The 11,284-nt window shown below is 45.3% G+C and overlaps 1 protein-coding gene across 1 annotated transcript; it reads right to left on the bottom strand.

Moving 5' to 3' along the window:
* Positions 1 to 6,783: 6,783 nt before the first annotated feature.
* T265_00076 (hypothetical protein) lies at positions 6,784 to 7,895 on the bottom strand (the record flags this gene model as incomplete). Its single annotated transcript, XM_009163733.1, has 2 exons — positions 6,784 to 7,278; positions 7,761 to 7,895. The coding sequence occupies 2 exons, from the start codon at positions 7,893 to 7,895 to the stop codon at positions 6,784 to 6,786; spliced, it is 630 nt and encodes a 209-aa protein (XP_009161997.1).
* Positions 7,896 to 11,284: the final 3,389 nt, after the last annotated feature.

Raw genomic sequence — 11,284 nt, 5'->3', positions numbered from 1 at the left:
CTCTTTTTTTGCACATGACTTCGTGGCGACCATGGAAAGAAAATAAAAAGCTGATAGGTTACCATCACAACTTCCCTCAATGTTCAATGTCGTATACAAGTGAGCCCGGCTATCTTGCAATAAATCGGTCTTCAAATTTGGCGGGTTCAGTCAGGAGTAGGCCTACGGTAAATGGCGTAATGTTGATGGACCTTTCAGATATAGGAGTATGAACTGCCAATCGTCGCTTAAATTCCTGTCCCTTCTACATCACTTCGTCCCGGATTGAAAAGGTCTCACTGCACAGCGTCCTTGGAAGTGGCGGTGTCAACGACGGCATGATATATTGTCCCGAGTCAACCAGGCCGAGTCTTCACGGTTAATCAGCAACGGAGACCTTTTAGGACCAGATGTCGTTTGATAATAAAGCCAGACAAACGAGACAGTCCATTGAAGATTTGCTTTGAACGAGGAAGTTTTCCCAGCACGCATCTTCTAACACCGAAAGTTGCAGTTGCGTATAATTCTCCGCGAAAGCCTAGATTCCAAATTCGGTCGGCACATGCTTCACCCACCGAATGGTTAGATGATGGGATACAGATGAACACATTCATCCAGTTCTACTAGGTAAACTGGACAGTCTCCACCAGGTTACTAAATTTACTCTTGGAATTTCTGATCAGTGCACCTGTTTGTTTAAAAGTGGATGAATAATTCTATTTGAGTTGAAGAAATTTGCATATTCGACAGTCAGTAGTACACAGAAGAGTGAAAGTTTCGTCACTAATACTCTGATTCTAGCTCGACAGTCAAGGAAAACTTACCACTTTCATTTCAGAGACTGCGTTTTACGCTCTTTTAGTTAAGACAGCCTTGATTTATTGGTTTGGCACGATGCGCTCCGAGAACATGTCTGGCTAGCACTTACAGCGGATCTACCGGTCAATAGGGACTGTTATTCCGTACGGCGGCGCATAATTGATAAACTTTAGTCAATCTGCGCTGAGCCGAGTGTTGCGCAAAGCTACTGATACCGTTGTAGACCAGGGGGGATTAGATTGGCTGACAAATACACAGAGACCTGTTACTACCTCCCAATCGATCAAGACGATTGAATAATCCGAAACCACATCGGATCACTGACAGTTTAATTCAGTTCCAGCCGAGAAGTTTCCTCGCCATTCCAGACAACGATTAAAAGTATAGACTTGATTCGCAGACCTTCCTCCTTCCTAGAAAATCGAATGACAGACAACTTCATGGATGGTGAGCCACAACACAAATTGATGTCAACGTTCTCAGTGTACAGTCCCATCCAGTCAACCTAATTTCCACTTTTAATACAATTTTAGGGGGAAAATGCAGTTATTTTCATTTGCTGATAGTCTCACTAAGCAGCCAACCAAAGCAAAGAGCACACTTTTGCAGCGAAGCAGCTGCATAGTACTCCTCACCTTTTTAGTATAGGCCGATTTCCTTAAGGGACAAAGATCGCGAAATGAAACTTCGAAGTCCCCACAACAGTTGGCAATCAGGAAACTACTCACAAGGTTGCTGAAAACTTTTCGACAGCCCACGACCGGTTTCGTCCTGTACAGTGGACTGTGTGCAGCCCATTCAGTCGTAGAATATCCTAAACGAGAGATTCAGTTGAGTTTCTCGTGAAAACCCAATTGATTTGCAAATGAGTGCATTTCTCGAGTTGACAATCAGCTTTTACTACCTAGTATCAATGTATTGTGAACTCAGTTAGTCCTCAAACAGGTAGTCAGCGACCGCAAAGTAGTTACATTCGGATAAAAGCCACAGAGTATGCGCGAGACAACATCCCACACAGATCTGACTCTGACACTCAATTTTCTCGACATGTGCACCAGCGATAGGACTGTGGATCCTCACTTCATGAGCAGGATTCGTCTCCAGATTTCATCGCTCTTGTCACTATTGCACATTCTAGACTGTGACAGAAATTTGGACTCCCACAGATTATCCGGCCAAACAAACTTCTTTGAAATACTTCCATTAGGATGTAAGTTGTCTGATAACTTATATCATGTGGCGATTTCATAGTCACCAAATATGAGTGACGTATCTCATCTGCTTGCACTTTCTCGTGCCATTGCCCACACCGAACCCCCCACAAGGGAGAAAGACCGAAAGTTTATCCATCCCCACTGGTCACCTGCTACACTCACCTAACGGTTTTCTGCACCGTTCATACAGCGCTTCACCACGTTACTACAGATTCACGCCAACGCAGCTCATTTCGCCGCTAGCTGCATACAGCTTATCTAATCCAGGAAATCGCTTTGCACATTCTTCCCCTTGGCCCCTCAGTATCTAATATCCTTAATCCAATAAACCACTCATCAACAAATCTAGGGGTGCATTGAAACGGTGGTAGGTCACCTTATGATTTAATTGCACACTGGTCGTAGTCATTTCGCTGCAAACCACTCAGCGCCAACTCAGGTATCCCCGGCGGCACTACTGCTGGTCAGGGGTGAGATGGCCCAAGTGGTTAGAGTGCGAATTTACTGACCGGAAGGTCCGTGGTTCGAACCCGATCTCTGCTTCCCCACTTCCCCTGTCTAGGCTTGGGCGACCTGGCAGTACCCCAGCCCTCGTGTGGCATGGCAGCTAGGCACCGAATGGATGCTACTGCTGAACGATCACTGCTGGAACCCTGAGTGTAACATTTCCTTGGGTGTGACCGACGCGGGTTCGGATGCCATCCGCATGTAAAGGCATTCATGTATTCATCCTGAGAAATAAAGCTGGTTTTTCTCAAAGTTTCACTTCAATTTAATGGCTTGCAGCTTAGGCTAAACTTTCTCTCATTTCGTCAAGTGTGACTTTATGGAGACTGTTCTAATACTCAACATCAACACACATACATTTTCCACCCAATTCTCTTCTGCGATTACTCACCCCTTTCTCTTCTCCGGCTAGGCACTCACTGAGGATATTGTCCCTGTAACCTTGCATTTATCCATATCAAGCGGTTACTGGGCTATGCATGGACGACAGTGCTTACTACTTTCTAGTAGAGAAGGATGAGTCAGATCCAAGACAGCGTGTATAAACAACAAATGGGGTCAACTTATATTGGAGCTCGTCAACTGGGACAGGATGCGGCCTTTTAAATTTCGCATTATTTCAAATCGCTTGCCATCCATCACCGACTACTGAACTGGACACTAAAGTCAAATATCTCCCATTGGAATTTGATGCTCTCCAGGCCGACCCACACGGCGCTATTCTGGCCTTTAGACGGTTTGAGTTAGTATCCTTCACCCACTCTTCTCCAACGGCGTTACTGGCTGTTCTATCAATTTTATATTCTCAAGATTGCAGTCCGGACCTGAATAACCCAATGGATCATACAAATTCTGCTTGGTTGCCTTGATTTTGACTGTCAACCATCGTTTCGTCAAATTGTGCATTCATGCTTCACCATTACAGACAAACAGATTCTTTATTTCTACTCTTGAGTTAAAAATGTTCAAATCTACGAACGTCGGGTAACTGTTCAGTCGTTTCGTGATTTTTACATGTGTCTTTATTTCTGGATCCTGCCTTAACATGCGCTCTACCACAATGAGCTCAACATAGCTCAGTGGTTAAGGCATGAACTTACTGATCGGAAGGTTTTTGGTTCGGGTGCACCCATCTAGGCTTGGGCAACCTGACAGGGTCTCGTGCTCCCTTCGGGTGGCATGGCAGCTAGGAACCGAAAAGGTGTCGAAACTGAACGATTATCTCATCATCATCATCATTGTCAGCCGTAATAACCGCGTACTCGTCGTACTGTGGTTTTAGGTGCCGCAGTTTCGTTCACCGGTGGTTTGGAGGGGAGGGGTAGGTAGCTGCGCGTTGCAGGCGGGAGATGATAAATTGGTGCATAAATCCAGCATATTCAGTGGGCTGTCAAGTGGTGAGGGGGTTGGAAAAGGAGCTATGCATTGAAGACAATAGCTTGGATGCACGAGCGCAATTGAGGGCGCGACTGGGCCATATCTGACAATGTCTCTAGCCATTGATGTGGCCCGTCTCGGGGTCCCCATCCAGGAAGACGGCAATGACCAGCGCAGCTAAGTTTGCTGGTAATAGCTTTCATACTTCGCTCCCAAGTCATTGGTTGACCGCCTCTGACTCTCTTCCACCCTTCACGTGGTTGTGCGAAAAGAGCCCTTCGAGGAAGTCGGTCGACTGGCATACGCAATACGTGGCCAAGCCAGCGCAACCTATGAAGCGTGATCAGTTCATCTATCGAGGGTGAGTTATTTCTCCCAAATACCATTCGACGTACTTCAGAATTGCTGATCCGGTGTTCCCACCAGATTCGGGCAATGCTCCGAAGACATTGATGGTCTTTGACATCCTCGGCGCGCAGCGGCCAGGTTTCTGATCCATATAGTAATATGGGAACGATTATCTAATTAATGAGTATTCAAGGTGACGGTAAACATAATGCAGTACCGCTCTTTGAGTCTCACAATAGAGCAATCGGGGGAATATGCATAAGAAGCATACAGTCGGTTTTCATTGTAGGGACTGCAGATAAACAGACTAACCGCTGGCTGAAAGGTAAATGAAAAGGTTTGTTTTAGTTGACTCCCTACCTCAGAAGTACGGTCTCACATTCGACGACTAGCAAGTTGAGTTTCGGTGCTGCAATGTGTAGTCTCCTGCTGCATTTTATCGATAGTCAGAGCTCGCTTCCATTCTCGCGTCCATTCTCAATCTTGAACCATACAACTCAGCTTCTGGCATCCAGCCAGACCCCAGCAGGCGCTCACACTCATAGTATCGTCTCTTCAGTTTTCAAGCACAACCCATATCTGAAGCCTACCGTTTTCTTCAGAAAAGCCAGAACTGTTAAGGAGTCCGGTTCACTTTCGCGTAAATTCTGTTTCTGTCTGTAGAGGCTTTCTGACGATTGATTCTCCACTCTTTAATACTCTATCGGTAACATTAATTAATTAATTAGGTTGAAATCCGACGCATCGGGTCCTGACATTTATTCCACAAATCCATCCATGGAGTAACAAATGACAACTAACATCTGGTAATTCCAGAGTGCGCCGCAACCGTTCGGCCTGTAGGCGTTCCTAAGGTAGGTTAAACAGCTTCCAAGGGCAATGGTATATAGTTCAGTCACGAAATTTCCACTCAGTGAAAGTAAACGGCTAATTAATTTAACAGTAACAGCACTCTGTTTAATCAAGAGCAACTATGTACATTACATGTTCTACCGGACTGACATTAGGGCCCACACTCAACTGGTAACCAGATGTTCTCTCCTCAGTAATCGCGGGCATGACTGAAATATACGGCAATCAACGAAGGAGAGTCATCCGGCTGGTCAATGAAATAAACAGGCACAGTGTTTCTCAGAATAGATATTTAAGGAAACCGACAATCTGACCGCAGTAGGGAAATGCGTGAAATCTAGTGGGACGTGTGGCGCTGCTTTTCATCACGTGATCAAGGCTCAGTTTAAGGTAAAGATTTCCGTTCACGTAATTCCCCTAAAGTTGACAAAAGCTATCAGACCGCCAGCCTCCTAAAACGTGCAGTGAAGGGTCCAGTGCATGGAATCGAGGGAAAACGACTGACACCACTCCGACGGTGGTTTGTGGGTTCGGTTCGCCTGCTCAATGAAGGAAAGTACCATTCATCCTCGTAGATGCTGCTAAATCGATGTGTGAGTGAGCAAACCAGTCTCACATACTCCATGAACTCTTCTCAATAATAGTTCATCAAAAAGATCCCATGAGAGTTACGACCATTCACGTGTGAAGCGGGAGAATACAACACACTGAGATGGATAATAGACTACGGCTCAAAAGCTGTTAACATTCAAGCTGAAATGACTATCATTTGCCATAGGGTCGGCTAATTTCTCCAGTACTAAAGGGGTGCTGGTTGACGCGCTGGCACGACGAACCGCCCCACTAAATCTACGTCATTATCCTGTGGACAGACAGATGCAGACAGTTGGCATCTGGGGACTAGGAGGTTTGAACTATATATACGGGAGAGTTCCTCCTCTTCAGGAAAGCGACTAGGTTAATATGAAATGTGATCAATGGTAATCGATTTTGGGCCTTTCAGTGGCAAACAAACAGGAAAGCTATCCATATCTACTGTCGACGAATGACGGTCGATCAGCTTATATCACGCATTTGTCCAGATTTAACTAGATGAATCAGATGCGATTTGCAGCGGCTACACAGAGACCTGAATCGATGAAGGAGCCGGCAGAAAACGATAGCTTCGAAGAGGTTGATGCTATAGACAATGTTGCGATCCGGCATCTATTCATGAACTTAAATGATATGGTAATGCAATATTGTAACAGAAACTTTCTTCCACTAACTTTCGTAAAAAGATGACGTAATCGAAGACGTTAGAGAAAAACTCACTCTAGCTGTCGTTAAAACACGAATTCGACTGGACCGAACGGAAGTAGTCACTACAGAGTGGTGGCCGGACTGGAAGCGCATGTTTTAGATCTATTTAGTGTAGCACCTCGTTCCGTGGTATTTGAAGTTATTTCAAAAGCATATCCCTCAGCGGCGAAAATGCCTAGTAATTACCGTGGAAGCTACAGACCCTGAGATATACTGGTAAAATATGGAGCGATGAATTAAAAACTAACATGTAACCGTGGAAACTCGAGTAAGTGGAACACCACAAAAGCAAAGTATGAATCTGAAGGATGAGTGGTCGAAATCTGAGCGGATGAATGAGTAAGCCGATAGAAAAATAAAAGATTCCAACTGTGAATTAGCGTATCTACAACGAGGGCAACGGCAAAACATTGTACTCTGCAGCACAATCAAGAAGCCAAGTCGATGGGACAGCCTTTAAAGGGACTTCCATGCAGTTGGATTGGTCACCAATCGGTCGAAGCATGCCAAGTGCCTTAGATACAATGTCGACTGCATAGGGTACAACCGGCTCGGAGCTCATCGAACTCGATTTTTCGCGCTGATATCCCGGATCATAGATAACCAACAGAGGAGACGAAGCGTTCGCGCCAGGAGCCGGAACCACACGTTCCTGAAGCGTTGGCTTATCCAGTTCCAGATCGCTATCCTCAGCGTCATCATCCACTGGTTCCGTGGCGAGTTCCCACGTTGCCTGCGTAGAAGGATCGTTCGTCTCGATCGCTAGACGAGCCAAGCGAAGTGGGGAACAACGATCGCGAGAGAACACCACAACTGCCCCTCCAGACCGTGCTAAGGTAACAAGATCGCCGCGTGGAGGGACTGGATAAACAAAGTCTCCCTAGAAAATGTAAAAACAATCATGTTCATTCAAACTGGTTAGTGGATAATCACCACAATCAGTAGTATAGAAAACAATGAGAGTATAGGTCCAAAAATGAAGTCGTCTTACGTGTGTGCACAAAAATACTCTTATGCTGGCTGAAATCACGCGTAGTTAAAAAAAGATGGACGTTGTACTGTGAACGGATCATGTTCGCGGTAGGTTGTCAGACATGCTCAAACTACTAAGAGGTTATCGCTGATAACGCAATAAGAATTAAAGCGTGACTGTTTGGATCGACTCCAGATTTTGTTTGCACCCGAATGATCAAACAATACTCGGCCATTGGTTGTGAATAAAGATGCAGCCTTTGATCTCAGCTGCACAACGTATGTAATTTGTGCTCTTCTTACGTTTCGGCAGACCTCTTTCGTGAACAGACACGGAAAAAGACGGAAACGTTTCTAACGATGGCCCTGTAACAAGCTAGATAGTCTTACCAAGAAACAGAAACGAAATCCGTGGAAAAGACCCAAGGAACCTGCTTCTCGGGCCAGACGCGCACGACGAGGTGCATCTGAATGGGGAGTGGTACTGCAACCAGTCACTTCGAAGCCCTCCTCTTCAACGCGCATCTTTACGTGGGCACAAGTCTCTATCCAGTCGAATGCTAGAACCCAACAACCCTGAATAAGGGAGAGAAACAAATTTGTCAACTCCAACGAGTGCCACAAGCAACCATTTTCAGTACGATTAATAAGGTTCGGAACAAACAATACCAGTTTTAACACGACATTACATTCAAAATGATATACTTGTTTAGAAGCATGGTGAACCAAATAATAATGTGTGCAATGTGAGTTGAGGTCGCTTACCAGGTATATCCTAATGAAAAACCAATTGGATCAGGATTTGAAGTAACATTAAACGCAAAACATTAAATGCAAAAACAAGCACTGTTTCGAGTACAGTACTGCTATCACTTGCGGCAGTGCCTACGATTCCCAAAGATTCCGCGCAAATCGCCTCAAGCCAAAGGCAGTCCAAACAAGTAAGATGGGTACAACAGGCTCCTTAGTTCCTCCACAAACAAACAGCTCCGGAGGATGACAAAATGACTCGTCGGTTGGGTATTTTCCATCAGAAGGGGTGACCAACATAAACCGTATCCCAAGTCTACAATTCGCCGGTGAAAACCCACTCGGCTACCAGTGTTTGACCACCCTCGATCATATGGGGATGATGAAGGAATACTAATGTTACAGATCCGGAACGCATACAAGTGTTCTTGGCATTTGGTACACTCCAGCTAGAGTAGGATAGGAAGTGTGAACTAGGCTATAGGAAGATCTCCTTTAAGGAGGAGTCATCAAAATGAAAGGGATCATTTTAATCTCCTGTGGAAGTCAGACATAAGGTTGGGTTGTAGTTGCGACGTAGGCCGTTCTGAATTATCATAAAGCGTATGAAACATGTGGGGTTTTTCCCGTTTGTTAACAGATGGTCAGATTCATAGCCTCTTTCGGGGCCACGTTACTCCTCGGGTAGCGAAATCATGGGCATTTTAGTGAAACAGTCTCCTAGAGACAAGAGATCTTATAAAAACCTGGTATACAGCACCCCTGAGGACTCTCCCGCGAAGAACACTACGGAACAACTAAAAAGCTATTGATTTATTTGGGGATATTTGATCCTGTTTGCCGATTTCGATAGTGTAATAACTGGATAACATAAATTGACAGACGCTATCACGAATAAAGCCCAAGCCCTACGATCGATCGGGGCAGCCCAAGTCAAGAAGAGCTCTGGTGTTGTCGGTGGATAGTGCAGCAGCTGCATTACTGACACCGACGATGATGAATACATGAAACACAACAATATCATCGCTATTTTCCTTGTCCGGAAATTGAATAGTTCCTTCTGCGATATTGGTTTGCTCGAACAAGACTGGAATAAGATGTTTCTCTGTAAGGGGGGGAGTAGTCTAGTGGATCTATTGCATTGAGGTGTAACAGTTGGAAAAATTACAGTAACCACGTGGCTATGCAGAGATCCCACAAGCCAATTCTGATCTGGTTTCAGAAAGCAACAATTCAGTGATCCGGGTGAAGCCAAGATAAGAAAGAACGATAAACTAAGACTAGTGTAAATTTGTTTGTTATAGCATTGAAGTTGCCTTAGCCCCTGATGCCGTCTAGACATTAGGTGGAGGAATTCAAACCCATCGTCTCGACTGAAACGCAGGTGTAAATCTTGCCCGATTGGTCCATACTAGTCCCTGTCTGGGCCCACAATCCTCTTGATTTGCTTGCGTCTTGGGGCTGGGCAATGACCAACAAACACGGTCTGGAAACAGCAACACGCGAAAGAGTCCAGTCAGACGAGTTTTATAAGACAAGGCGCTGACAAAGCGGCAGTGGGCGGAGTTCAAGGTCAGCAGCGGCGGCAGCAGCAGATGCGTCACATCACTTGAAAGGAGCTAAATGACTGGTGTACTGGCATAAGAAAGCAGAACGACCGAACGTCACTAGACTGGTGCGACTAGACAGAGTGGGAAGAAAATGTTTATTCGAGTGAACTGGAAGTCTGGTTGTGTGATTAAACTAACAACACTGTCGGGCAAGTGACAATGAGACAACAACAAACGTAAAACGGTGGGAATTGCATGGAGGAGGAGAGAAATTAGCCACATACAATAAAAGCAGACAGACCGAAAACTGGCAGGCGAGGCATCTTTCACGTTAGGCCACACGACACGAATCAACAGCAGAACCTCACAGCGAAACAATCAGTGAACAGTTTTCAACCAACGCATTATACATACCCTGTGATTTGGGGTGGGAAGGAAGCATTAAAAGTATTGCGTTGACATCTTAAAGGACATCCGATTGAGATGACAACCGCCAGAAAGAGCGACGCGCTTGGCCGCCCAAACGTTATTACAAAATACTCTTGATAATCTATTTGAGGTTGAAGTCTGGCAATTGAATCAAACACGAGCTTTTCGGAAGAAATAACGAAAGTACGAAATCTCAGTACTGAAACGTGAGAAGGCACCAGGAACAGACGGACTGTATTCAGCCCTCTTCAAAAAAGGCAGACACATCTGATAAAACTTATCGATGCTATCAGGAACGAATATAAAGTGCATGCAGTATGGAGCATGTTGATAATTATCCCTATTCTTAAAAAGGGTACGCGGACGCTGTGTGAAAACCAATGTTTAGAGACATTGTCAGACATAGCCCAGTCACGACTTCACTCAAACACCCAAGGTATTGCCTTCGGTGCATAGATCCCTTCCCAATCTTCCCACTTAAAAGTCCACTGAGAACGCATCAATTACGCCAACTGCTGCCTCCAATGCGCAGCTACCTACCCAACCTCTACAAATCATCCGTGAATGAAACTGTGGCAGCTATAAACATTGTACAAGTAAGCGGTTCTTACAGTTAACTACGATTATGATGACGAGCTTACCGAGTGGTCACGTAATATTACAAAAAGTGACGCTCACGGGTACTCGTGATATCTAAGCCGCCGGTAACCGAATGTACTATCTAGGTATGGTGACGACTTTTTAGCTAGCATCAGTGTCCATCGGGACTTGCGGTTCAACTACCCAATATCAGGTATGTCGCCACAGGCAACTACCAACAATTGCATCTGATAAATGTCTAATCCCTGATCGTTGGTGGTTTAAAAAGTACTGGTCGAGAAAACGCCAGACCTCGGTGATGAATAAGTAAACGATGTCGGTGTCATCATGTTCGGGCTAGCCGATGGTTTGCAACAGGCCTCTGCAGGTTCCGCTGCCGATCTTGTCCCATCGGGTCTAAATCAGTGCCAAGGGCTTACTTGCAACACTACATTCGGCTCAGCACCAACCGTCTATGACTCTTACTGCCCGCGCGTGTTCACCGTTTGATCACTATTAATCGGCAAGTACGACTCAGATACCAGTGCTTCCTACGTATCTTCGGTGTAGCACTAAGCCAGTAGATTAGCACTAGGTTCGTTCCTC

This window comes from Opisthorchis viverrini (genome assembly GCF_000715545.1).
Source record: "Opisthorchis viverrini unplaced genomic scaffold opera_v5_1, whole genome shotgun sequence".
In the NCBI taxonomy this organism is placed as follows: domain Eukaryota; kingdom Metazoa; phylum Platyhelminthes; class Trematoda; order Opisthorchiida; family Opisthorchiidae; genus Opisthorchis; species Opisthorchis viverrini.
The sequence above is the reverse complement of the archived record's forward strand: the minus strand, read 5'-3'. Positions and strand labels throughout refer to the sequence as shown.